Source organism: Oryctolagus cuniculus, chromosome 1, assembly GCF_051225735.1.
Source record: "Oryctolagus cuniculus isolate XC-2025 breed Fujian yellow rabbit chromosome 1, ASM5122573v1, whole genome shotgun sequence".
NCBI classification, from domain to species: Eukaryota; Metazoa; Chordata; class Mammalia; order Lagomorpha; family Leporidae; genus Oryctolagus; species Oryctolagus cuniculus.
Window position 1 is genome coordinate 204,170,036 of NC_142867.1, and position 26,915 is coordinate 204,196,950.

The following is a 26,915-nucleotide window of genomic DNA, read 5'->3' on the forward strand; positions in this document are numbered from 1 at the left end:
GCCCATCTCTTTAAAGAACTCCCTTTAAAACCCCATTCCGTTGACTAATAACCAACTATGGCTCAAGTGACTCTTGGTTATGGTGCTCTCTGCATGAACGCAGTATATTCCTGCCCAGCTGCAGAGGGGCATGCAGATGGCAAATCATCATCTGGTGAAGGCAGCCAAATGCATGCACCATAGCCCAACAAGTGTCATTCACTTAAAGAAAAATGTATTTAACAGTTATAAAACCAGGGGGAGGAGCTGGTGCTGTGGCACAGCAGGTAAAGCCTCCACCTGCGGCACTGGCATCTCATTCGGGCACCAGCTTGAGTCCCGGCTCCTCCACTTCTGATCCAACTCTCTGCTATGGCCTGGGAAAACAGTAGATGATGGGAACACTCAAAGAAGCTCCTGGTTCCTGGTTTCGGATTGGTCCAGCTGTGGCAGCTGCAGCCATTACCAGCGGATAGAAGACCTCTCTGTCTCTCCCTAACTCTGCCTTTCAAATAAATAAAAAAATCTTTAAAAAAAATTTTTTTTCAGGATTGATTTGAACGTCAGAAATCTTCCATTCACTATCTCATTCCCTAGATGGCTACAACAGCTGAGGTTAGGCCAAAGACAAGAGCTTCATCTAGGTCTCCCATGCAAGTGGCAAGGGTCCAAACAGTTGGGCCATCTTCTGCTGCTTTCCAAGGCCATTAGCAAGGAACTGGAACACAAGTGGAGCAGTGGGAACATGAACCAGCACCCTTATGGGATCCTGGTGTTGTAATAGACAGCACTGAGGCATAGCAGGTAAGCCACTGCCTACGACGACAGCATCCTGTATGAGTGCTGGTTGGTGTCCTGGCTGCTCCACTTCCAATCCCAGCTCCCTGCTAATGGCCTGGGAAAAGCAGCCCAAGATGGTCCAAGTGTTTGGTCCCTGCCACTCACATGGGAGACCTGGAAGAAAGCTCCTGACTACTGCAGCCATCTGAGGAGCAAACTAGAGGATGGAAAATCTGTCTGTCCCTGTCTCTGTGACCCTTCCAAATAAGTGAATCTTGATAGCAAACAGAAAACCCCTTCATAATACCTTATATGCTCCCACAGGAAGGCGCAAATGCAGCAATATGGCTTCATCAAAGTGTCACCACCATCTGGGCGTCAGTACCGTCATTTGTTAAAGTCCATTCACTGTTTTCTAATTGTGGCTTTCTATAAATTTGTTCTTTTAAGGTCATTAAAAAGGGCCTCAAAAACTGATTTTAAATTTTAAATGCTTGTCTGTGATCCTTGAGGATCTAAACCATTTTCAAACAAACCTATCTTCTGGAAAGGACTATTACAAGAAATATAGCAAAAAGGAATTAAAAGGTATGTTTGAGTGTACGTATTGTATTGACTGACAGAGCTGGAAAGACACATTCCAAGGAGACTGAGGGCCCCTCCCCAGCAAGTTTTTGTTTGAAGAGCTGTCCCGTTTTTGAAGTAATGGAAAATACAGAGCTATGACTCACACTACAGTAAACTGACCCATCCTTTGTCCTCACCATCTGTGAACCCTCCTTTGGCATTAGACTTAATAACCTGAATAGCAATCTGGTATTTGTTCTTACAGTGAGCAATCTGCAGTGTATACATCTCACTGAGGACAGTGGAAGATCAAAAAACTTCTCTTACAACCTGCGCTCAGCTACTCAGTCAAAAAAGCATACCACCACCACCGTGACTGCCTGTGGGGGAAGCCGGTGTGCGGGGGGAGCTGGAAGAGCGCATGCAGAGTTCTCGTTCTCCGATCATCTTGGAAAAACCTGAATACGCACGTCTGAAGCCTGATGAGCCTGGAAACATGGTACCAATGAAAATACCGGAGTGTGGTGTTCATGCTCTCACCCAGCACTGTTTTTGTAAACCACCCGGCCTGTTTTCACTTCAATTGGTAAGGCTGGAAATGAGCATTGATAATTCAAGTCCAAGTGAAGCTAAACCCGAGCACTGAACGGCTTGCTGGGTTGCGGTTCTTGTCAGCTGGCTGGCGCAGGCTTGGCTTCTTGGCTCAAGTGATGAACCTAAAGATGCGGCCGTCCTGAGGCGGCTGCCTTCATCACAGACACCATGTCCTCACCGTTACTCCAACATCCGCTTTACGTCTGGGAGCAAGACCAGGGACCGTGCTGTTGGCTCCTTCGTCTTGTACTTCCCTCTCCTGGGTGGCAGCCACATCCTCCCTTCCTCACTGTCAGGCAACAGTGTCACAGTATCAAGGAACCAGTCAGGCAGTAAGGTGCTAACTCAGGCCAGGTGTCTACACTTGTATTTTCTGATGAACTCGCAGAGGTGAGCAATCTTCTCAAAATGCCACTCCCACCAGCTGGAAAAATAGGTAACCACACATGTTCTGGCTCTCTCAGAACACCTGGCTAAAATAAAATGCTGTGACTATGGGCCCTTCATGTTTTAAAGGGCAAGTCTGCCATAGGAGTGTCGACAGGAGGCAGAGTGACCTCAGTCTCCCATTCTGGACTGCTTCCATTTCACTAAGGTCTGTGCTGAAAAGAAGTAATAAAGTACTCACCTAATTTAATATTTTCGTTTTCAGTTTACTAATTATATTCATTTTTGTGATTATGAAACCACAAAGAGGGCTGGCACTATGGTGTGCAAGGTTAAGCCTCGGCCAATACAGGCACCAGTCTCGGCTGCTCCACTTCCCATCCAGCTTCCTGTTCACCACAGCAAGTACCCGGGTCCCTGCACCCACGTCAGAGACCCGGATGAAGCGCCTTGGCCTTGGCTTGCCCCAGCCTTGGTTGTTGAGGCCACTTGAGGAATGAACCAGCAAAGGAAAAATCTCTCTCCCCCCTTCTCTATGTCTCTGTCTTTCAAATAAATAAATCTTAAACACAAAGAATGAGGTTAGTGTAGCTGGAATCACAAAGATTGAAGGTGCTACAGTATCACTCTGGATGCAGTGCAGCACACACTATGACCTGCCACTGTGCAGCATGTGGGAGTCCAGGAAGTAAGCCAGCACCACGGCAGGAACTCCTTCAGAGCAAAGGAAGGTTTGTACACAACTTCTTTTAAAAGTTCAGTTTTAATGACAAACTCTATTACACCAGTCTCTCCTCAAAATAAGATAGATGTGAATACCCAGTTTCCCACAGGAGGTACGATATAGCTCCTCTTCAGTATACTGCACTCAAGGCGCTGGGCCCGTGAGTATGCCCTGTGATGTACACATTGAAGCAATAATGCAAGTCGGTAAGCCACTGCTCCTGCACACTGCTACTCTTCAAGGCCTGTAAAGAAAAACAACAGTAGTTTAAGAATTGTACCAAAATTGCTGTACTATCTGACAACACTATTCATACCAAACACAGTTTCTCAAAGCCCTGGCAACCGTATCACCACATGTCTCAGAAAAGGTAAGTATTCACTGGGCATTCCCACAGGGAGCAAAAATCCCCAAGCAAATCCTCTAGTGCTACTGGTTTCTGGTTGAGGCTGTCCCTTTCTGAACACACTAGGAACTACTCGTACACGCAATACACCCCCCCCCCCCCCGGCATTTCTGGTGTCTCAATCTGCGCTGACGTTAAGAGTGAGTCCACAGGGCTGATTGACAATTTCTGTCAATCTCTTCTTTACAGAATGGGCCGAGTCTCCAATCTGGAAAGAATAATCCCAGTTCTTTTCTGTTGCTTCTGAATTATTCCACTGCCACATCTATTAGTTCTGAGAAGTTTCCAAAGTACCTTCATTATTTGTGTGGAAAAGCTCTAATGCAAAGTATTACTCTACACCTTATCAGTACCCATACAACCACATCTTTTAACCTCCCAAAGCAAAACCACCAAATAATCCCAGACAACAAAGCTGACCCACAGACAGACAAAGCCAAGGGCATAGTGCTAACTATCACACAAAGCCAGAATCTGCAATTTCCTCCTTTCTCTACTTTCCAATAAACTAGAAACTGATCTACAGTTTATTCTTGCTAGATACTTTCCTTAATGATGGCTAACATTCGGTGAGTATTAACGTAAGGCACAGTAAAAATTTCACTTGGGGTATGGAAGGGACTGGTGTTGTGACATTAACGGGTTAAGCTGCTGCATATAGGATGTCGGCTGCTTCAATTTCAATCCAGCTCCCTGCTAATGCACCTGGGAGAGCAGCAGAGGATGGCCCAAGTACCCAGGTGGGAGACCCAGATGGGAGACCCAGATGAAGCTCCTGACTTCAGCCTGGCCCAGCCCTGGATATTGTAGCCATTCGGAGAATGAACCAGTGGACGGAAGATTACTCTCTCCCTAATGCTACCTTTCAAATAAAACAAATACATGAACTCTACTTGGATTATCTCATTTACTGGTTATCAAAAACAATGGCATGTAAAAAATGGTATTCCCATTTTTACAGATAGGAAAACAAGACTGAACATGAGAGGGAGGGTGGGAGGGAAAGAGAAGGAAGGAGAAAGCAAGCCTGCCAAGCTACTGCAATTAACTGACAGTCTCTGAGACCAAGTAGTAATGACTGATGCCCCCACCTCTCCCATCTAAGCTGTTTGGTGCCACCTTCATTCTGCACAAGTATTTCAACACTTTTAAAATGATTCTGCAATCAAAAAGACATTTCTCTGGCTAAGCTAGTCAGGTGCTGTACAACAGGGTGAGTCCTGAGAAACCACCACACTGGGCTTAATTCCAGGTGTCACTCAATGTACAGGAACCTCGTCCTCGAGAGCACCCTTTCCCCTCCTAGGAATCCATTTCTGTACTAAGAATACAAAGCCTTTGGTGCCATGCTGCTTACCGTGATATTCTTGATGATCTGCTGCACCAAGATAGCATTGGTCAACATGTGTGTTCTGAGGGGAGCGTGTTGAAGCAGCAGGCGAAGCAGCTGGCCCACCACGGGCAGCTCCTCAGGCCCAACCCTGTTCACCCGCAGGCTCTGCAGCAGCAACCTGAGGACTCGAGGCAGAAGAGCCAAGATAGAGACGCAGGCCCCCCATAGCTTGTCCCTACAATGACAGAAGTGAGTCAGTAAGCTGATCCATTTCCACATTCCCCCAAACCCAAATGTCCTTTTAAAAAACTTTTTTTTTTTTTTTTTTTTTTGATAAAACACCATAAATCCTAAGAAGTAGGTTTCATCAGAACTAAATTCAGTGAAGAATTGCTCTCCCCATTTTAGGGGTCCCAGCCCACCAACCAGCACTTTCTGAGGCTTAACAAGACATTCTTGGAGCCCTAGTTGATCTTACACAAAATACAGAACTTGCCAGAGAACAGAATGACCATCACATGTATGAAGTGTGTTACTGACCACTGGACATTAATTATTTTACAACAAAAAAGATAGCAGGAGGTGGGCATTTGGCCCAGCACTTAAGATACCAGTTAGGATGCCAATATCCCACACTGAAGTGTCTGGGTTCAAATTCCAGTTCTGGCTCTTACCTCTTGTACTAATGCAGAAACTGAGTTAGTGGTCATGGTTCAAGTAGCTGGGTTCTTGCCACCCATAGGGGAGACCTGAATTGAGTTTCCAGCTCCCAGATTTGGCCTTCTGTTTGCTGCAGGTATTTGAAGAGTGACCCAGTAGATGGGAGAGCACTTAGTTGCACACTTTATCTGTCACTCTCTCTCTCAAGTAAAAGATACTGAAACATCCCACTGGTAAAAAACACGATTTACAGGGCTGGTGCCATAGAGTAGCAGGTAAAGCTGCTGCCTATGACACTGGCATCCCACACTGGCACCGGTTCAAATCACGGCTGCTCCGCTTCCCATCCAGTTCCCTGCTAATGCACTTGGGAAAGCAGAAGATGGCCCGAATGCTTAGGCCCCTGCACCCACATGGGAGACCTGGAACAAACTCCAGGCTCCTGGCTTTCGTCTGGCCTAGCCCAGCCCTAGCCATGGTAGCCATTTGGGGGTAAACCACACCTGGAAAGATCTCTGTCTCTCCCTCTCTCTGTAACTTTTGCCTTTCAAATAAAAACATCTTTAAAAAAAAAAAAAGAGCACATGATTTATGAAACTGTAAGCTTATGACCTGGACTCTGAACCTGTTCAATGTCTTCGGGCAGATTTGCAGAAAGATGCGATCACCAGGAGCCAAAATGATTTCATAAAGCAGCTGGAGGCCGGCACCACGGCTCACTAGGCTAATCCTCCGCCTTGCGGTGCCAGCACACCGGGTTCTAGTCCCGGTCGGGGCGCCGGATTCTGTCCCGGTTGCCCCTCTTCCAGGCCAGCTCTCTACTGTGGCCCAGGAGTGCTGAGGAGGATGGCTCAAGTCCTCAGGCCCTGCACCCCATGGGAGACCAGGATAAGTACCTGGCTCCTGCCATCGGATTAGTACGGTACGCCGGCCGCAGCACGCCGGCCATTGGAGGGTGAACCAACGGCAAAGAAAGACCTTTCTCTCTCTCTCTCACTGTCCACTCTGCCTGTCAAAAACAAAACAAAACAAACAAAACAAAACAAAACAAAAAAAGCAGCTGGAGAAGGAGTATTACAACACCAGTTCATGGAATGCCAGAGAGGATAAACCCAAATTTCAATAAACATCATTCTTTTGGTATCTTTTAGAGCACACAGTATTTACAGTAGAAATAGACGTAGATATACAGAGTACACACAGTATTCATAGACAGATGAACCTGTTGCAGCCCAACCACACTGTAGAGGAGCATCAATGAAATGCAGCAATTTCCATTTGAAGGGAGAGTCCACTGACTGCTAAAAGCTCTGACCTTACTCTGTTGCGGCTTCTGTTTCAAGAATACAAAACCCTCCCCGTCTCCCCGGTTATTTCTAAGGCAGAGGTGGGGAACATCTGGCCCTGGACCTGTCAAGGCAGTCACAGGCGAGACTTGAAATTCAATAAATCTATAGCAACCTAATTTTTAAGTTGATAGTTATGTATGGCCTGTGACTGATGTTATAAATATACAAAAGGCCCTTGATGGAAAAAGGTTCCCCACCTCTGTTCTAAGGGAACATGACTACCTCTGGGTCTGGAGGGAGCAAGCCCTTTTACCATCTGACCAACCTCCTCCCTGACTGCATACAGAGCAACTAGATCTGAAGAGACTTTATTCACCTTGTTTGACGTAATCAGAGCCTGAGACAGTAAAGTACAAGGAGAAAAAGAGAAAGTCACACTGTAAATATAGCTAATTATATGGAATGGCATAGACTACTGGGTGGACATTGTAACACACTGTTGTTAAGCTACTTCTTGGGACATCCACATCCCCTACTGGAGTGTATGCGATCAAGTCCCACCTCTGATTCTGATTCAGCTTCCTTCTAATGTACCCTGGGAAGTAGAAGATAATGCACACATACATGGGCCCCTGTTACCCATGTGGGAAACCCAGTTGGGGTTCTGGGCTCCTGGCTTAGTCTTAGCCCAGCCTGGGATGTTACAAGTATTTGGAGAGTGACTTGGAGGATGGAAAGGATCTCTCACTATTGTAATGAAAAAGCTGCTTTGGTTCCTACTGCATTCTAATTCCCAGCCCTTGGATTTTTACAAGTTATTCCTATAATGGGTCCAGTATACACTCATGTCACTTAATGATATGTACTGAGAAATATATCAGGCAATTTCACCACTGAGTGAACACCAGAGTATTTACACAAACCGTGATGGAGCAGACCAATCACTGCCATGGCCTCCCAATACAATCAAGAGATACAGTAAACATGAGCTAGATGAGGTGTTTACATAGTGCTAACATTGCATATTGCTTTACAATAAACTTTTTTTTAATCTAAGAACTACAGTCTAAATAATAAAAAGTACATACACCATTATAGTCATTTATTGTCAAGTATTATGTACTGCACACAACTGCTATACTTTTATATGACTGACAACACAGGTTTGTTTACAACAACACAACCACAAACATATAAGTGCACTGTGCTTCAGTGTCCAGGTGACAAGAAATTTTCAGCTCCATTATAATCTTATGCAACCACCACTGCCTATGCAGCCTGTCCTTCATCAAAAAGGTCATTATATGGTGCATGTCTGTATTCATTCTACTTGTTAATTTGGGTAGATTTCAAATAATCACAAGAATTTAAAATAAAAAAAAGAAAAAAAAACAACTAATACTGTTGAAAACTGGGGTTTCAGGTCTCAAGTGTGAGAGGTAAGGAGATTGAATTGGGCTCCCTGCAAGGAACAGAAAGCTAGAAGTATGCAACAATGAAACTGTCCCACTGGGAGTTTCCCATAAACATCCACATGACTCTGCAAAACAGACATACTTAACAGAAAAGGTATATTAGCTCAAAACATGAGTTCACTCAACCCCACAAAAGATAATCTCCAGAGCCCCTCTTGCTCCTCAAAATAAGGGAAAATTCCAACAGAGGAAAAAAGAGCTATTAGAAGAATGGCTACAAAGTAGTACCAACCAACAAGAATGGCAAAGAGTAGGAAAGAATGTGTATGAAATCAAAGCTCAACTGGAAGATGTTAAGAGATAAGGAAGGACAGAATGAGAAATCCTCATTAATTAAAGGAGTTTTTAGAATAGATAGATAGAAACAACAGGGCGGGGGGGAAGATCACACTACAGAAAGAACTCAACCTTCTAGACCTGAAGAAAAGCACTGAGTGTTCAGATGAAAGCAGAACACTAGGTCTCCAGTGGGGTAATAAACCTACACAGGACCTACCCGATGTGCAACACAACAAAGAGAACAGTCGAAACAGATTACTATCTTCAAACCAAGAGGGCTCAGACTTACCAGTTTTTCATTAGTAACGATGAGTTAAAAACACTACAGAACATTATCTTCAAAGTGTAGGGGACACAGTTCTGAACAACTTAAACTGATCAAGCCCCTGATTTGGCACTCTCACTATTTGTATTTGTAAGGAGTACAAATACCTCCAGTGGGGACAATGTAGTCACAATGGGAATTTTAAGTACATAACATTCTGGCTGACAGTACTTCTTTGAGGCAATTTAACATCACTGTTAACATCAACTTTCCAATACTTGGTATAAAGTATCTCTGGCTGCTGCTGCTTTTTTTTAAATTACAGAGACAGGAAGAGTTCAAAGGCACTGGTTCATCCCCCAAAAGCCTACAAGGGCTAGAGCCAGGGCAGAGGCAGGAGCTAGAACTCAATCCAGGGCTTCCACAAGAGTGGCAAGAACCCAATGACTTAAGTCATCACCACTGCCTCCCAGGGTGTGCACTGGTGGGAAGCTGGAGGTGGAAACTGAACCCAGGCATTCTTGGTGTAGGACATGAGCATCTTAGCCAGCAGACTAACCGACTGCCCCTAAAACAAGGCATAAGAGTATTGTATGCACTGAATTTTGTTCAGTCCAGCCTCATAAAGTCAAAGCAGGATGTGCTAAGAAGCTACCAAAGATGTTTGAAACTTCACATGAAAATGTTTAATAACGGAGCAATAACAAGTAACAGGAAGCAACAAACAGCAATACACAGTTCATAGTGGAATCTTAAAAAATCCTAAGTCCAAGAAGTTCCTTGCATTTATAAAGACTTCCATGATCTAACAGACATAAAGTCTAGTGATACTTGAGAAAAATACCATCAAATCTATTATGTTTAAATTTTATGGTGTATTTACAGTGAAATAATACTTTTTTCTACACATACACATTCTTACTGGAAAAAATAACGACAAATGGGTAAGTGATCACAGACTGATAGAATACTACAGAGCAGGATAAGTAAACTTTGGCCATAGGCCAAATCCAGCCCATAATCTATATTTATAAATAAAGTTTTATTCGGCCGGCGCCGCGGCTCACTAGGCTAATCCTCCGCCTTGCGGCGCCGGCACACCGGGTTCTAGTCCCGGTCGGGGCGCCGGATTCTGTCCCGGTTGCCCCTCTTCCAGGCCAGCCCTCTGCTGTGGCCAGGGAGTGCAGTGGAGGATGGCCCAAGTGCTTGGGCCCTGCACCCCATGGGAGACCAGGAAAAGCACCTGGCTCCTGGCTCCTGCCATCGGATCAGCGCGGTGCGCCGGCCGCAGCGCGCCGGCCGCGGTGGCCATTGGAGGGTGAACCAACGGCAAAAGTAAGACCTTTCTCTCTGTCTCTCTCTCTCACTGTCCACTCTGCCTGTCAAAAAAATAAATAAATAAATAAATAAATAAATAAATAAATAAATAAAGTTTTATTCGAATAGTCATTTATTTATGTATTATTTATTGCTGCTTTCATAGCACTGCTGAGTAGCTGCAACAAAGATCTTACACTTTGAAAAACCTAAAATATTTACTAACTGATCTTTAAAGAAGTTTGCTAATACCTGGTACAGAAAAATAAAAATGGAACACAGCTTAATGAATCAATATTAATGAATCTCACAATAATGCAAAATTCATAAATACACAAAACAAAAATGATACTATTCACAATTGCACATACAAGCATTTCTTTCAAAAAATCAAGAAAGCTGATCGACACCAAGGTGAGCTGGGGGTGGAGTTCAGAAGTGAAATGTAACTGGGGAAAACACAGGAAAAATATATATGCTGATGATGTTCTAGTCCTGAACCTTAAGGGTTGATTAAATGGATGTTCAGTTTATATTCACTCTTTAAACTCTTAAGTTTTATATAATCTGTGTGTCTGATGTATTTTCATGGCTTTCAAAGTTCAAAAAAGACCAGAAAGGCACATACCAAAATATTAATTGCAGGTGACAGAATTATTTTTATTTTCCTCATATTTGCTCACCTGTTGAAGAAATCTTCCAAACTATCCTAGAAGCTCTAGCCTAAATCTTACATATGAGCAAAAAATACTAATTAAAAGAACTAGCATTTCAGAATACTTTCATTAAATCCAAGAATTTAAAACTCAGTTCTAGCTAGCTCTAATGAAGCCTAAAACAAAATACAAAGGCTTGTCCTAATAGCCCATCTTCCTCAAGGTGGAATTTTTGTTTTTGCTAGACATACAGCAATGTTATTCAAAGGAAAATTCAAGAAACTTTATAATGACATCTAACTTGTCAAATTTCTAACTTACAATAAAAAGAAAAGGCTAAAAATTCTCACTGTAACACAAAGAGGCTTCAGGAAGGAACAAAGAAAAGCAAGTTAGATTTACATAAACCATCTAAAAAAGAATTTAAGACATCTAAACGAGTGCTCTTTTACTCTATTTACTGGGGAGTGGGGTTAGGGGAAAAATATCAAGGTTGAGAAATAAAAAACAATTATTACCTCTTCCTTAGATGCTCTGCTTCCCCTTTCTCTAGAGTGAGCAGAAAATAAAGAAGACTGTAGCAACAAGAAGCCAGAAATGGCAGTAGAGTGTCACTAACTACACATGTATGATCCAGGAGCTTACAGATAACACCGAAAACACAGCCGGCCGTGCTGTCAGGAATTACAGTCAATCCAACCTGAGCAGAGAAAAATGAGATTAATTACCCCTTTACAACACCCATCCCCCCCAAAAAAAACCCAAAACTCATTAATTAGTTTACTTTACATCACTTCTACTTAAAACAAGTATATATACATAGCATATACCACCTGCCACCACCTTTTGATCCTGTTCTCCCTTTGAGAATTTCATCTCCAAATTAAAGGACTTTGAAAAATGCAAATTAAAGAAATATTACTAACCCAAACCACTGTCACTTTTAGAACAGTCTTCTCAAGTTGTCCACATCAGGATTTCTATAGCATTGTTTCATGCATCCAAAGAAAACCCTGATACCAACAACCACACTTAATTTTTTTTTTTTAAAGATTATCCAGACTGGAAAACTCTTTTATCTGGCACTACTCCCATCCCAGGACTTTCTCTGCCATTTGACTGAGTCAGACATTCAAACACAAATATGGAAAATACCTCCATAATGGAGATAGTAAAAGCTATTACTGTATTTAACATCTTAACATTTCACTGCCAAGAAAGCCTAGAAGGCCAGATAATGGCTATTATGGAACAGTAATTCTTCTAGACAGTACTGTATGCACTGCCATTAAGGCAGAGTCTAAAACCTTGTAATTGTACATACACATGATTTGAGTCTTCTATAAACTTCTGTTATCCTAAAGAAAAGTCTGCACACTTTGAGGTCTTAACCTCCTACATCAAGCTGCCTGAAAATAATGGCCAAGACGGACTGGCATGTTGATCTTACTAGATTAATGAATGCAGTGACAGGAAGCATGAATCTCTGGAGTGGAGGTAAAATTTAAAAATGTGGGTATCTGTGATAACACAGGTTAAGGGTGGGAAGTCTGACAGCAGGGAGAAAAAGAGTATTAGGAATTCAAAGCAGTACTGTTTTCCAATTCAAGAGAAATAACCTTTTCAGAAGAAAAAAAGAGGCTGTGGATAAACCTATGAAATTACCAGACAAGCGAATCCATGGAATTTGGCAGCCCTCCCTCCATTATAAAAAGCCAAAGTATAGGGGCCACCCCTGTGGCACGGTGGGTTAGGCCACTGTCTGCAGGGCCAGCATCCCATATGGGCGACAGCTGGAGTCCCAGCTGCTCCACTTCCAATCCAGCTCCCTGCTTAACGAGCCTGGGAAAGCAGCAGGGGATGGCCCAAGTGGATGGGCCCCTGCACCCATGTGGAAGACCCCCAAGAAGCTCCTGTCTCCTGGCCTGGTCCAGCTCTGGCCGCTGTAGCCATTTGGGGAGTGAGACAGTGAATGGAAGGTATCTTTCTCTTTCTCTCTGTAACTAGAGTTTCAAATAAATAATCTTAAAAAAAAAAAAAAAAGCCAAAATATAAAAAATGGAGAAAATTCAAAGCCAACAACAGAGGCACACCTAATGTTAATTTAATACAATGGGAATAAGAGACACCCAGGTCAGAAGACATGATGGTCTCAGGATTGAGCCAACTGAGCCTGAAGCCCGTTAAGGTAATGTACTCACTTTGGACCCCAAATCACCTACATGGAATGCAGACTCCAGTCTGAATGCTGGATTCTCCACACACTGACACCAGGCACATGTGAATTCCATACAAGAGCATCATTACAAATCAGAATGGATCTGAGCCACTATGTTAGTGTCTCTCATTTCACAGATGTATTAACTAAAACTCCTGGGCAAGGATGCTGTGGTATAGCAGGATAAGCCGCTGCTTGCAACACCAGAATCCCATATTGGAGTGCTACAAGTCCCAGCCACTCTGCTTTTGATACAGCTCCCTGCTAATAATGTGCCTGGGAAGGCAGCAGATGATGGCCCAAGTGGTTGGGTCCCTGCCACCCACATGGGAGACCCAGATGGTGTTGAAGGCTTCTGGCTTCAACCTGGCCTAGCCCTGACTATTATGGTCGTAAGATATCTCTCTCTCTCTCTCTCTCTCTCTCTCTCTCTCTCTCTGCCATCCAAATAAATTAAAAAGAAAGAAGTTATTGGGAAAAGAAGGAATTTTTCCAAAGTTACAGAATTATTAATAACAGCCAAGAAAAACCTCAAGATTTCTCATTTCTCTCCACACATCATGTCTTGAGAGGCTACAATATCACTAAGATTGGGATCCCAGAAACTCTCTGCAGCTAAGGCAGATTCAATCTCAACAAATCAATCTCCATATTTGAGGATTTTTTTGAAAGAATTTATTTGAAACAATTACAGAGAGAAGGAGAGAGAGACAGACACACTGATCTTCTTCTATCTGCTGGTTCACTCCACAAATAGCTACAACAGGCAGGGCTGAGCCAGGTCAAGCCAAAAGCCAGGAACTTCATCCAGGTCTCTAAGGACTCCGGCCATCTCCTGCTGCTTTCCCAGGCCATTAGCAGGGAGCTGGATGGAAAGAAGAGCAGCTGGGACTTGAACTGGCACCCAAATGGGATGCAGCCACTGCAGATGGTGGCTTAAACTGCTAACCAACAACACCAGCCCAGATTTTTTAAATTTTAAATTAATTTGAAAGGCAGAGTTAGAGGCAGAAGCAGAGAGGTCTTTCATCCGCTGGTTCATTACTCAAATGGCTGCAATGGCCAGAGCTTGGCCAATCCAAAGCCAGGAGCCTGGAACTTCTTCCAGGTCTTCCATGTGGGTGCAGGGGCCAAAGCACTTGAGCTATCTTCCACTTCTTTCCCAGGGACATTAGCAGGGAGGTGGATCGGAAGTGGAGCAGCCAGGACTCAAACCAGAGCCCATATGGGATGCTGGCACTCCAGGTGGTGGTTTTACTCACTATGCCACAGCACTGGCCCCCCAATTCTTTTTTTTTTTTTTTTTTTAAGAGAAAAACAACTTTAAGGATATTTACCAAATGCTTGCTGATGGCACTCTGCAGGATGTCAAAGCTCTGACTTCGGACAGGAATAACCAATAAACTGTGACAAACTGCCTGTCAGAAAAGCAGAAAATCAGTAATCGAATCAGGACATTTCATGTCAGAAACAAGTTCAATGAGCTTTTTGTTTAAACCTACTTACTTTACTATTAACAGGAAATGTAACAAAAAATGCCTCTGAAAATGCAAAAGTCAAAGATCAAACAAAAACACCTCACATATGGGCTAATTTTCCAAATAATCTACTGCACATTTACTGAACATTAATTCAGTTTATATACTACGCAGAAATGAAAAAATCAAAAATTTTTCTCTCTCACCCTTCAAATAGCTTACATTCTACCAATCACTTACATAGTATTTCTATTAAGTGCTGTAACAGAAAGATCTGAGTGATATGAGCAAAGGTGGAAAATTAGTTCATAGAAGAAACACTTAAAGACTCAGAAAGATACTAACATAGCTTGAGTATCCCTTATCTAAGATACTTAGAACCAGAAGTGTTTTTGATTTTTAAGCATTTCAGTTTTTGGATTTTCAGATTAGGGAGGTTCAACTTTGTCTTCTGCTTAATCATATCCCTGTCTCCTATTCCCCAAAGGCAAAACAAAAACAAAAACAAAAAAAACCTACAGGACATTAAGAAAAAGGAGATAGGAGTTTAACACCTGATACTTTTCAATTTTCAAAAAAAAAAAAACTGGAAGAAGAGGACAGCCCAAGACCTTCACAGACATCAGTCATAGCACAAATTCTAGATTCTGATAGTACAATGCCAAAAATGAAGTATGTAGACAAACCATATGGATAAGCAAAGATTAGATTTTAGACTTGATGGAGAAACCAATTCCCAGCCCTCCAAGGTGAAACCTGGAGTTTTAAGACAATATATGATCTATGGAGACAGATATGGTAGCAAATTAAAAAACCATAAAAAAGGGACAAGGTCCAGAATTCCTTGTGCAGTGGGGAGTTTTCTAACTGCTGTACTGATTAAAGTATGTGAAGGGTTGCTAAGTTATCAGGCACAAGCAGTCATTCTCATTTACCATAGCTTGAGATTGTCACTTCCAGCCATGATGGAGTTAACTAGAGGCAGAATTGGAACCCCACAGTCAACAAGTAGAAAACTTATATATGGAAAACAAACGCTTTCAATCATTAGCCAATGGGTAACAAAGGACTATGATAGCCAAAGAAAGAAAGCAAAAGCCTAAGTAAGCCCAGTAGTTCTCTTGGTTTTCTGTGGAAGCCACTTCATGGACTGCAGCGCAGAGCAGGGAACACCAAGCACGATGTGGAGAGAAACAGGATTTATGAGAAAACTGTGGTAGCCAGAATTTGCAACTACCTGAGAGGAGGGAACTACACTGAGGAGCATATACTGATCAGCTGTGTTGCTGAATACTAAGCTGTGCCTCAGGACGCCAGGCAGAGGACAAGCAGGAGCTGTTAACTGAACCAGTCCCAAAGATCAATCAGAGCAGAGCTGAGTTCTGACCAGGCAGAAGGGAGCATCATCACAGAACAACCAGGTCATTCAGAAGATATTCAATTAGTAGAAGGCCTGTTAGCCCTTGAACAGAAGTTGGTAAATGTTTTCATAAAGGGTCAGATAACAAATGTTTTAAGCTTCACAAGCCATGTAGACTCTGTCATATAATGTTTTTAAATACAAACTGCTGTCTACTTGTCCTAAATAAATCATACCAACAAAGCTTAAAATCAAGACTCAAAAGAACCAAGCTGGGGTAGGTGTTTGCCTAGCAGTTGAGACATCACAGAGATGCCCACATCAGAGTGCCTGGTTCCCTCACCCAACCTTGCTCCTGATTCCATCTTCCTGCTGCTGAGGACTCTGCGGGGGGCAGCAGTGAAGCCCAAGTAACAGGGTTCCTGCCACCCATGGAGAAACTTGGTCTAGATTCTCGGTTCCTGATTTTGGACCTCAGGTTGTTGGGGACACTGGGGAGTAGATAGCAGATGCCTCTCTTATTTAAAAAACTTTTTTTTAAACAAGATCAAGCAGGTCATCCTCAAGTAACCTGACAGGCACAAAGTCAAAACACTTAAAGAGGACAGCAAAATTTACCACTCAACAACATAAAATTTCCATTATTCACTATCTAACTACTAGACATGTCAAGAGGCCTAAAAATCTGACATATAACCAGGAAAAAAATTCACTCTACATAACTGACAAAGATAAAAGAATGAGCAGATAGGGGGCCAGCACTGTGCAATAGCAGGTAAAGCCACTGCCTGAAGTGCCCATATCCCAGATGGGTGCCAGTTCAAATCCCAGCTGCTTCACTTCCGATCAGCTCTCTGCTATGGGCTGGGGAAGCAATAGAGGATGGCCCATGTTCTTGGGCCCCTGAATCCACCTCGGAGACTCAAAAGAAGCTCCTGGCTGCTGGCTTTGGATCGGTCCAGCTCCAGCCATTACAGCTGTTTGGGGAATGAACCAGCAGATAAAAGACCTCTCCTCTCTGCCTTAAGTACATCAATCTTAAAAAAAAAAAAAAAAGAATTAGCAGACAAGAATTTTAATATAACTTTTATATAAAATTGACTACCAGGAAAGAAACAGAAGATACAAAACTCAGTTCATAACCTAAAAAAGGTGTAGTGAAATCTAAAATTCGTTAGTTGGATTTAAACGCAGATTAGATACTATGGAAAAGATCAGTGAACATGAAGACATAGCATACTTTCAGAATCAGAAATTTTTAAAAATAGCCCTGTTTGTTGAAACAAACAGTAGAGAAGAAAATCTTTAAATGTGTGTGGGGAGAGGCATGGGGAGAAAAACAGACATCACATATAGAAAAACAAATCACAAATCATCATTTTTTGTTATGAAGTGAAACCATAATTTCAAGGCAGACTGTATCAGGTTAAAGAGCAAATATTTAATAACTTTGAAAGGAATAACCACTACACCACAAGTGGAGATAAAATGGAATAATAAAAACTCAAACACGAACAAAAAATGAATCTAAGTTTCTTGGTATAATGCAATACCATAAACAATGAAAAGAATGAACTACTTACACATGAACATAGGTATCTTGGGGCACATTAAATGAATAAAAACATTCCCTTTTAAAAAGTTCGATAATGTAAAACTATACATTATTTGCAGTTCATACATGTAGATGATAAAACTATACAGATGCAAGAGTATCATAAAACTGAAGGTTGTGTTACTCCTGAGATAAAAACAGACACATAGGGGCTTGAAAAACATTGGAATTCGTCCAGAGGATCTTCAAAACTGTATGTATTTCAAAATAACTTTTTTGCACTATTTTTTTAAATGATATTTCCCACAATTTTTTTAAGCACCCTCTTTTTTTATGATTTATTTGAGAGGCAGAGTTAGAGAGATGGAGAGACAGAGAGAGGGGTCTTCCATCTGCTGATTCACTCCCCTAATGGCTGCCATCTTCTACTGTTTTCCCAGGCCATCAGAAGGGAGCTGGATGGGAAGTGGAGCAGCACTCTAGCCAGCACCCATATGGGATGCTGTCGCCACAGGCAGATGTTTAACCTACTATGCCACAGCACCAGCCACAGTAACCTCATTTCTTCAAGTAGATTTTGTATCAGTATTTTTTGGAGATTATCTGTATTAAAAATATTCTTTTGCAACTATTCAGTATTTTATAAATGACAATTAACATCAAACTTGAACTGTTCACTGGACCTGAAAAGAGAATCTTCTGTTGAGAAAGGTCCAGAGATTCCTTTCTCCTTTGAGCTCTACCTGTTAATTACTGTTTCCCACAGTAAAAATCATATAAGGTCATATAACCTGTCACTTCAGTGAAAACTATGAAGTCCAGACCAGTGTACATAGTATACTATTTTTATAAAAGGATAAAACCAAACGAATATATGATTTGTAAAGAAAACATGCAGTCATTTGTAAACATCTGGGGCTAGCAGAAACCTGGTAACAGAAACTAATACAAGTTAGGCAGGGAAAATGGGAGGCTGACAGGGGATGGAGGAAAACTTTCACTATGATTCTTCTGTCCCTCTGAATTATACTGTGAATAATATCTACTTAATAAAAAGTTTGGGGGTCAGGGCTGTAGAACAGCAGGTAAGGCCTGTTGTGCCAGTATCCCATCCAGGAGCAGGTTCAAATCCTAGTTGCTCCACTTCCAATCCAGCTTCCCACCTAAGGACCTGGGAAAGCAGAAGATGGCCCAAGTGCTTGGGCCCCTGCCACCCATGTGGGAGACCCAAATGAAGCTCCTGATTCCCAGCTTCAGCCTGGCCCAGTCCTAGCGGTTACAGCCATTTGGGGACAACCCCCCCCCCCCCCGACCATCCCTGCGTGTGCCACCTCTGCCTCTCCGTAACTCTTTCAAATAAATAAATAAATCTTAAAGGGGGGAGGAGGCTGTGGGCCTGGGGCACACATAGTTGCTAATGGCCTGGGAAAGCAGTACAAGACAGCCCAAGTGCCCACCCATGTGGGAAACTTGAAAAGATTCTGGCTCCTGGCTTTGGATTGGCCCAGCCCCGGCTATTGTGGCCATTTGGGGAATGAACCAGTAGATGGAAGACCTTTCTGTCTCTCCCTCTATCTGTAACTCTACCTCTCAAGTAAACAAATAAAATCTTAAAAAAAAAAAAAAAAAAAAACAAGATGTACTTAACTACTATAACTTGAGCACCTAAAGACTAGTTCATAGTAGGTATTCAATAAATTAAAAAAGTTTAAGAAAAAATTATTTCAGTCTAGAAATAACACTACCACAAAATTAAAAAACCCCATGTCCAAATGGAATAATTAGAAAATTATTATGCTAAGGATGTCAAAAATATTTTGTATGAAAACAACTTGAATATAACAAAGTTTAATTAAAATCTTCGCTTGGAAACTTCAGAAGCTAAAATTGATACTTTCAGATTTTTCCTAATATATGTCTTAATATTTCAAAGATAGCAACCTTGAACTTCAATGCATGACAATGCCAAATGGTCACCTCAGAAATATATTTGATTACATTTTCTTTTTAAAAAATTTTTGGTGGTGCTAAATGATATTTTCTCCTACTAACTTTATTTTATTTTGAAAGCAGAGAGAGAGAGAGAGAGAGAGAGAGAGAGAAGGAAGAGATAGATCTTTCATCCACTGGTTCACTCCCCAAATGGCCACAACAACTGGAGCTGGGCCAGGCTAAATCCAGGAGCCAAGAACCAGGAGATTTTTCTGGATCTTCCACGTGGGTGCAGGGCCCAAGGACTTGGGCCATCTCCTGCTGCTTTCCCAGGCACATTAGCAGGCAGCTGGATTGGAAGTGGAGCAGCTGGGACTTAAACCAGTGCCAATATTGGATGCCGGCACCATAGGCAGTGGCTTAATCCTCTGTGCCATAAAGCAGGCCCCTTGATTACCTTTTCCTGAAAACTGTCTTGGTATTACAATGATGATATGCTTATAAGATATTTAAATTATCATGCAGAAATAAGAAAGCTACAGGAACTTATTATTTAGTTCAAGACCTCAATAAAACAAAGCCTAGATAGGTTACCTGAATTATAAGTCACCCAACTAGAAGCTGGCAATCTATGCATGAAATCCGGGCCAACTAATTCCATACTGTGCTTTCTCCAAAACATCACGGGGTAAATACATTAAATTCAGTTGTTTTAGAACAACTTAGCATTCACGACCTTGACCTCAGTTTTTAGCTCTTTGTTACTATGGAATAAGACAAAATATTAGATATTAAATGATTATGTTGGCTACTCAATTTATTATTACTTCCTTTCACTTTTATTAAAACCATTATACATGGGGGCCGGCGCTCTGACGTAGCAGGTAAAGCCGCCGCCTGCAGTGCTGGCATCCTATATGGGCGCCGGTTCAAATCCCGGCTGCTCCACTTCTGATCCAACTCTCTGCTATGGCCTGGGAAAGCAATAAAAGATGGTCCAAGTCCTTAGGCCCCTGCACCCACGTGGGAAACCCAGAAGAAGCTCCTGGCTCCTGGCTTCTGATCAGCGCACCTCCAGCCATTGCAGCCAATTGGGGAGTGAACCAGAGGATGGAAGACCTCTCTCTCTCTCTTTGCCTCTCCTTCTCTGTGTTAATTCTGACTTGCAAATAATAAAAAGTAAATGAAAATCTTTTTAAAAAAATTATACATGGAGAACCTACAAGTAAACACAATACCAACCACTATGAGTAATAAGGAGAGGATAAATCTTTAAAAAAAAAAAAAAAAGATTTCAATGCTGAACTTCAAATCTTAAGAATTAGGATTTTAAATTTAGGTAAAGTAAGTTACGTATTAATTATTAAAACCAAAGGAACTGCTTTAGTAACCTTTTCTGTTAAAAAGTCATCTTCAAAGAAATCAATTCCGGGGCCAGTGTTGTGGCACAGATTAAGCGGCAGCCTACAGTGCTGGCGTTACATATGGGTGTCAGTTCAAGTCCTGGCTGCTCCACTTCCCATCCAGCTCTCTGCTGATAAACCTGAGAATGCAATAAAGGATGGTCCAAGTACTTGGGCCCCTGCATCCACATGGGAAATTTGGAGGAAGCTTCTGGCTCCTGGATCTAGATCAGCCCAGCTCTGGCTGTTGCAGCCATTTGGGGAGTGAACCAGCATACAGAAGATCTCTTTCTCCCCCTCTTTAAAATAAATGAAATAAATCTTTGCGGGGGGAGGGGGGAGGGCTGGCACTGTGGTGCAGTAGGTTAAGCCTCTGCCTACAGCACCAGCATCCCATATGGGTGCTGGTTCGAGTCCTGGCTGCTCTACTTCTAATCCTGCTCTCTGCTAATGGCCTGGGAAAGCAGCAGAAGATGGCCCAAGTGCTTGCCCCTGCACCCGCGTGAGACCTGGATGAAGCTGCTGGCACCTGGCTTCAGCCTGCCTCAGCCCACTGCAGCCATCTGGGGAGTAAACCAGCAGATGAAGATCTCCCTTTCTCTCTCCTTCAAATGGATAAATAAATCTTTAAAAAAAAAAAAAAAAATCCACTATTACCTCTGTGACATCCCAGTGGTGTAAAAATTGATCCAAATCTGTAAGGTAGAGCAGCACAGGAGAAAGCTGGGTCTGGATGACATGAGGAACTCCTCGAAGGCTCTGAAGCCAACTCAACTCCTCTTTTGAAAATCCTAAAGCAGGTAACAAAGTAGGCCAATTAAAAAAAACAGAGCAGTGGTATTCTTTATTATTCCCTGAAAAAAGAGATGACATGTTTCAAGTACCTCCTTGTTTGAACTATCTTGCTGAGTTTCTGCACTTCATGCAGTACTTTTCAATGAAGGCAGTGAAAATCATGTAATTATACATACAACAGATGTACGTACACAGCTCAAGCTAAAATACAGCAAGAAACAAGGTTTAACATTTTTTACTTACAACAAAATGAAATAGTATCATCTTTCTAGTTAATAATAAGTGTTAAAAAGAAATGAGCAATAGGAACGGCATTGTGACACAGTCAGATAAGCCACCGCTTGCAATGTCGGCATTCAATACAGGTGCTGGTTCATGCCCTGGCTGTTCCACTTCTGATCCAGCTCCCTGCTAACGGCATGAGAAAGCAGTAAAACTCAGTGAGGGGCTGACACTGCGGTGTAGCGGGTAAAGCCACTGCCTGCAATGTTGGCATCCCATATGGGCGCTGGTTCAAGTCCCAGCTGCTCCACTTCTGATCTGGCTCTCTGCTATGGCCTGGGAAAGCAGAAGATGGCCCAAATCCTTGGGCCCCTGCAACAACATGGGAGACCCAGAAGAAGCTCCTGGCTCCCGACTTCAGATCAGCACAGCTGCACCCATTGCAGCCATTTGGGGAGTGAACCTGTGGATGGAAGACCTCTCTCTTCTCTTTCTCTCTCTCCCCCCTCCCTGCCTCTGTCCCTGTAATTCCAGCTTTCAAATAAATAAATAACTTTCAAAAAAAAGATCTCTCTCTGTAACTCTACCTTTCAAACGAATAAATAAATCTTTTTTCCTAAGATTTATTTATTCATTTGAAAGGCAGAGCTAACCAGGAGAGGGAGGGAGGGAGGGAGGGGGAGAGGGGGAGAGAGGGAGAGAGGGAGAGAGGGAGAGAGGGAGAGAGGGAGAGAGGGAGAGAGGGAGAGAGGGGGAGAGAGAGAGAGAGAAGTGTTCCATTCGCTGGTTCACCCATTACACCACAGCACTGGCCCCGTGAATGAATAAAATCTTAAAAAAAAAAAAAAAAAAAAATCTCGCTGAGTCCTTACCACTCATGTGGGAGACCCAGAAAATGATTCTGGATCCTGGCTTTGCCCTGGCCCAGCCCTGGCTATTGCAGCTACCCGGGAATGAACCAGTGGTTTGAAGACAGATCAATCTCTCTCTAACTCTGCTTTTCAAACAATAAATCGTAGCTGCTGGCTCTGTGGTATAGTGGGTAGAGTTGCCACCTGCAGCATTGGCATACCATATGGGCACTCTACTTCTAATTCAGATCAAGTCCTGGCTGCTCCACTTCCAATCCAGATCTCTGCTAATGTGCCTGAAAGCAGCACAAGATGGTCCTAGTCCTTGGGCCCCTGCCACCAATTGGGAGACCTGGAAGAAGCTCCTGGCTCCAGCATGGCCCACCACGGGCACTGCAGCCATGTGGGGAGTGACCCAGCAGATAGAAGACTTCTCCTTCTCTCTCTGCCTCTGTCTCTATCTGTAACTCCACCTTTCAAATAAGTTAATAAATCACTTAAAATAAATAAAACAATCAGAGGAGGGGAAAAAGCAAATGAGCAAGTAAAAGCAATGATACATTCATTATTACTCCTCCACTTACAAGTATGTACAAGTATGTACCGAGCACTACACATTTGTTTCTAAAAACATAGAATAAAGTCATTTCATGTTTTAAAATTTCTCTATCCTCCTAATGTCCTTTGAATTTTGACAACATATATTCTGATTCCCTCAAAAATCCTATGCATTTGGCCTAACCTATGCAGGCAATTTGCCAGCCTTCCTCCTAAAAGGTAGCTCTCAAAATGATCAGAATACCACTGACATGGCCAAACCCTAGCTTTCTGCTTTGATGTTCAGGTCACTATTTTCATTGAGTAAAACCTAAAAAGGTATCAACTAGTATGATAGCCACATAACAATACTGACTCCTAAGGAACATTCTAAAACAAGTAACAACTTTTTGATGGGATGATTAAACCATAAAGACCTCCAACCTCAAATATGTAGATTCAAAAAATGCCAAGTAAACATTTAAGGGTTTACATTTACCCTTTTTTCTCTTTAAAGATTTATTTATTTATTCACAGAGAATCAGAGAGAGAGAGAGAGAGAGAGAGAGAGAGAGAGAGAGAATGAATCTTCCATCTGCTGATTCATTCTCCAAATAGTTGCAATGGCCAGAGCTTTGCCAATCAGAAGCCAGGAGCCAGGAGCTTCTTCTAGGTCTCCCATGTGGTGCAGGGTTCCAAGTACTTGGGCCATCTTCCTCTGCTTTCCCAGGCCACAGCAGAGAACTGGATCAGAAGTGGAGCGGCTGAGGTCTCAAACAGGCGCCAATATGGGATGCACTTAGCTTTTAAAATATCTTGCTAGATTCACTATAGTAACTATCAAGTTCATTTTGCATATCAACAAGATCTTAACTAACTCTCCTTATCTCAAATCTTCAGAAAATCAAAGAATCTCATTATCATCCAAGTACAAAGTGACCAGTTGAAATAACACAATAGGGGCCAGTGTTGTGGTGGCAGCTAAAGCTGTGGCCTGCAAAACTGACATCCCATAAGGATCCTGGCTGCTCTACTTCTGATCCAGCTCCCTGCGAATGTACCTGGGAAAGCAATGAAGGATGGCCCACATAAGTGCTTGGGCTCCAGCACCCATGTAGGAGACCTAGAAGAAGCTCCTGGCTCTGGCCTGGCCTAGCCCTGGCTGTTGTGGCCACTGGGGAGTGAACCAGCAGATGGAAGATCAATCTCTCTATCCCCACTCCCCCACAGTCTCAAAAAAAAAAAAAAAAAAAGTTATCTTAAATGGAATGCAGAAAACAAATAATCAAAATGTGATATTATTCATAAATCAAGTTGAATATTTTTTTTTTGACAGGCAGAGTGGACAGTGAGAGACAGAGAGAGAGAGAGAGAGAAAGTCTTCCTTTTTGCCATTGGTTCACCCTCCAACGGCCGCTGCGGCCGGCGCACTGCGCTGATCCGAAGCCAGGAGCCAGGTGCCTCTCCTGGTCTCCAATGCGGGTGCAGGACCCAAGCACTTGGGCCATCCTCCACTGCCCTCCCGGGCCACAGCAGAGAGCTGGGCTGGAAGAGGGGCAACTGGGATAGGATCCAGCGCCCCGACCAGGACTAGAACCCGGTGTGCCGGCGCCACAGGTGGAGGATTAGCCTATTGAGCCACGGTGCTGGCCCAAGTTGAATATTTTAAAATGTTTAAAATGGATATTCTGCTAATCTTTTTTTTTTTTAAGCTTATAGTGGTATTTTCTCTGGCTATTTTAAAAAGAGCCAATCAGATACCAAGTGACATTCAAATGATCCTCAAGTTTTTGATTATGAGAAATTTAAAGGTGAGCCATCTATCACCTTCTTTGAGGCACCTGATAACATAGGGTATAAACATTCTTTCAAAGATTCCCACTTTTTTTTTTTTTTTTTTGGACAGGCAGAATTAGAGAGAGAGAAAGGTCTTCCTTTTCCAGATTCCCACTTATTAATCAAAATAAAAACCATTCCAAGATAGGCAGACTATATAGTCATCTTTAAAACCTAAAGTCAGGGCCGGCGCTGTGGCTCACTAGGCTATCCTCCACCTTGCAGCGCCGGCACACCGGGTTCTAGTCCCGGTTGCCCCTCTTCCAGGCCAGCTCTCTGCTGTGACCAGGGAGTGCAGTGGAGGATGGTCCAAGTACTTGGGCCCTGCACCCCGTGGGAGACCAGGAGAAGCACCTGGCTCCTGCCATTGGATCAGCACGGTGCGCCGGCCATAGCGCGCCGGCCATTGGAGAGTGAACCAACGGCAAAAGGAAGACCTTTCTCTCTCTCTCTCACTGTCCACTCTGCCTGTCAAAAATAAAACAAAACAAAACAAAACAAAACCTATAGTCAAACAGGTAAGACTGTAGATCTTAGAAGAATAGTGACTCATAGTAGCTTTTTCTCTGCAAGTGAATATAGTTACCTGCAAGTGTGGAAAATAAGAAGCTGATATAGTCCACATCACTGATCAACCAGTCATTAACTGAATACTTCCATCCAGAAAATGACGATCTATAAAAAACAATGGGAGAACTATTAACAAAAGTGATTAAAAACTTTATAAAATCAAAGATAGCATAGTATATATTCATTTTTCCTTACTAAAAACAATCTGATTTAATAGCTTAAAACAAATCCATAGTACATACTGTTTTACTTTCATATATAAGAGGTTCAGTACAATATAAAAATTTAAAATTCTAACATACTTATGTAAAGTTTCGTTAAAAGTGTAACTGATCTACATACATGGTATAATACAAATTTCTACCCCACTTGAAAATGAGTCCAAAGAGCCAAGCTGAAGTTCTGCTTTTTCATTTTTTTACTATTTCTATTTCACAACAGTACAGCTAAGGTATTGGCAGAAGACTCAAAATAGCTAAATGTAAAGTAGTTTCTCATTAAATGAGAATTACTTGGTTCCTGACACAAGTTCAGTTTCCAGTAACTTCTTTAAAAATTGCTGCTGGGAGAGTATTTGGCCTAGCAGTTAAGCCACCAGTTGGGACACTTGCATCCCACATCAGAGTGCCTGGGTTCCAGTCCTGGCTCCACTCCAAATTCTAGGTTATCCACCAACATATACCACGCGAGACAGAGTGATGGCTTAAGTGGGTGGGTCCCTGCTACCCATGTGAATTGAGCTCCAAGCTACTGTGGGTGAGCATTTGGTAAGTGAGCCAAGAGATGGGAGCTCTCTCTAAAATAAATACATTTTTAAAAAGAAAAAACTCCTTTCAAGGGAAGGCTAGGAAGAGAGCAAATGTCAAACATGGATATAAACAAAACAGACTGAGAAGGGTTAGATTTAATAAACTGAAATTACAAATTTTAATCATGGACATCTGAATAAATATCAGAAAAAAACTGAGTTTCTAAATTGACCTACTAGTGTTTAATAATCTAATCACTATAGAAAGTACATTTGTATTTATTAATATTCTTAAATTGAGGGGGGTAAAAATAATGAAAACACCCTTCCGACTATCACTGCCAGGCAATAAGCAAAGGTTTGTGAAGGTATTATCACAAGTTGGGAGGTTATAAAAAGGCACAGATGCTCAGTAGAAAGGAATAAAAGAGTGGTTAGAAAAATTCTAACATCTTCTTGAACCCCCATAAAAACAGGAAGCAGTGGTGCCACCCAGTGGCTAATATGAACGACAAGCAATACTGTCTTTAAAACTATGACCACACATACCATACAATGCAGAACAGAGAAAAAGTGCTATTACTAGTTATCTTGGGGCAGAAGGGTAAATTAGAACTGTTCCTGGCAGAGTAGATTATCTGTTCATCCTACTTAAAGCACAAGCCAAATGTTCTTATTCCAAGCAATTTTTCCCCCCAC

The 26,915-nt window shown here is 42.4% G+C and overlaps 2 protein-coding genes across 14 annotated transcripts in view; one reads left to right on the plus strand and one right to left on the minus strand.

The window, feature by feature from the left end:
* INVS (inversin) overlaps nucleotides 1-2,557 on the plus strand; it is a 178,813-nt gene extending 176,256 nt beyond the window's left edge. For 9 of the 10 annotated variants that reach the window (XR_016211159.1, XR_016211161.1, XM_002708147.6 and 6 more), the window contains one exon: nucleotides 1,592-2,557. Coding sequence is in view for 8 of the 10 variants with exons in the window: in XM_002708147.6 (XP_002708193.3) it covers nucleotides 1,592-1,788 (197 nt within the window). In the remaining 2 variants the exon portion in view is untranslated. Of the gene's footprint in view, nucleotides 1-1,083; nucleotides 1,288-1,591 lie in introns of those variants that run through there. The other variant, XM_051856209.3, reaches the window with a different exon arrangement.
* Nucleotides 2,558-3,051: 494 nt separating this feature from the next.
* The window catches only part of TEX10 (testis expressed 10), a 64,779-nt gene continuing 40,915 nt past the window's right edge, over nucleotides 3,052-26,915 (minus strand). For all 4 annotated transcript variants that reach the window (XM_008260939.4, XM_089301125.1, XM_089301127.1 and 1 more), the window contains 6 exons: nucleotides 25,485-25,573; nucleotides 21,315-21,448; nucleotides 14,267-14,347; nucleotides 11,230-11,411; nucleotides 4,795-5,005; nucleotides 3,052-3,275 (listed from right to left, as the gene is read on the minus strand). In XM_008260939.4, the coding sequence (XP_008259161.1) occupies nucleotides 3,162-3,275; nucleotides 4,795-5,005; nucleotides 11,230-11,411; nucleotides 14,267-14,347; nucleotides 21,315-21,448; nucleotides 25,485-25,573 (811 nt within the window). In that variant the 3' untranslated portion in view covers nucleotides 3,052-3,161. The remainder of the gene's footprint in view (nucleotides 3,276-4,794; nucleotides 5,006-11,229; nucleotides 11,412-14,266; nucleotides 14,348-21,314; nucleotides 21,449-25,484; nucleotides 25,574-26,915) is intronic.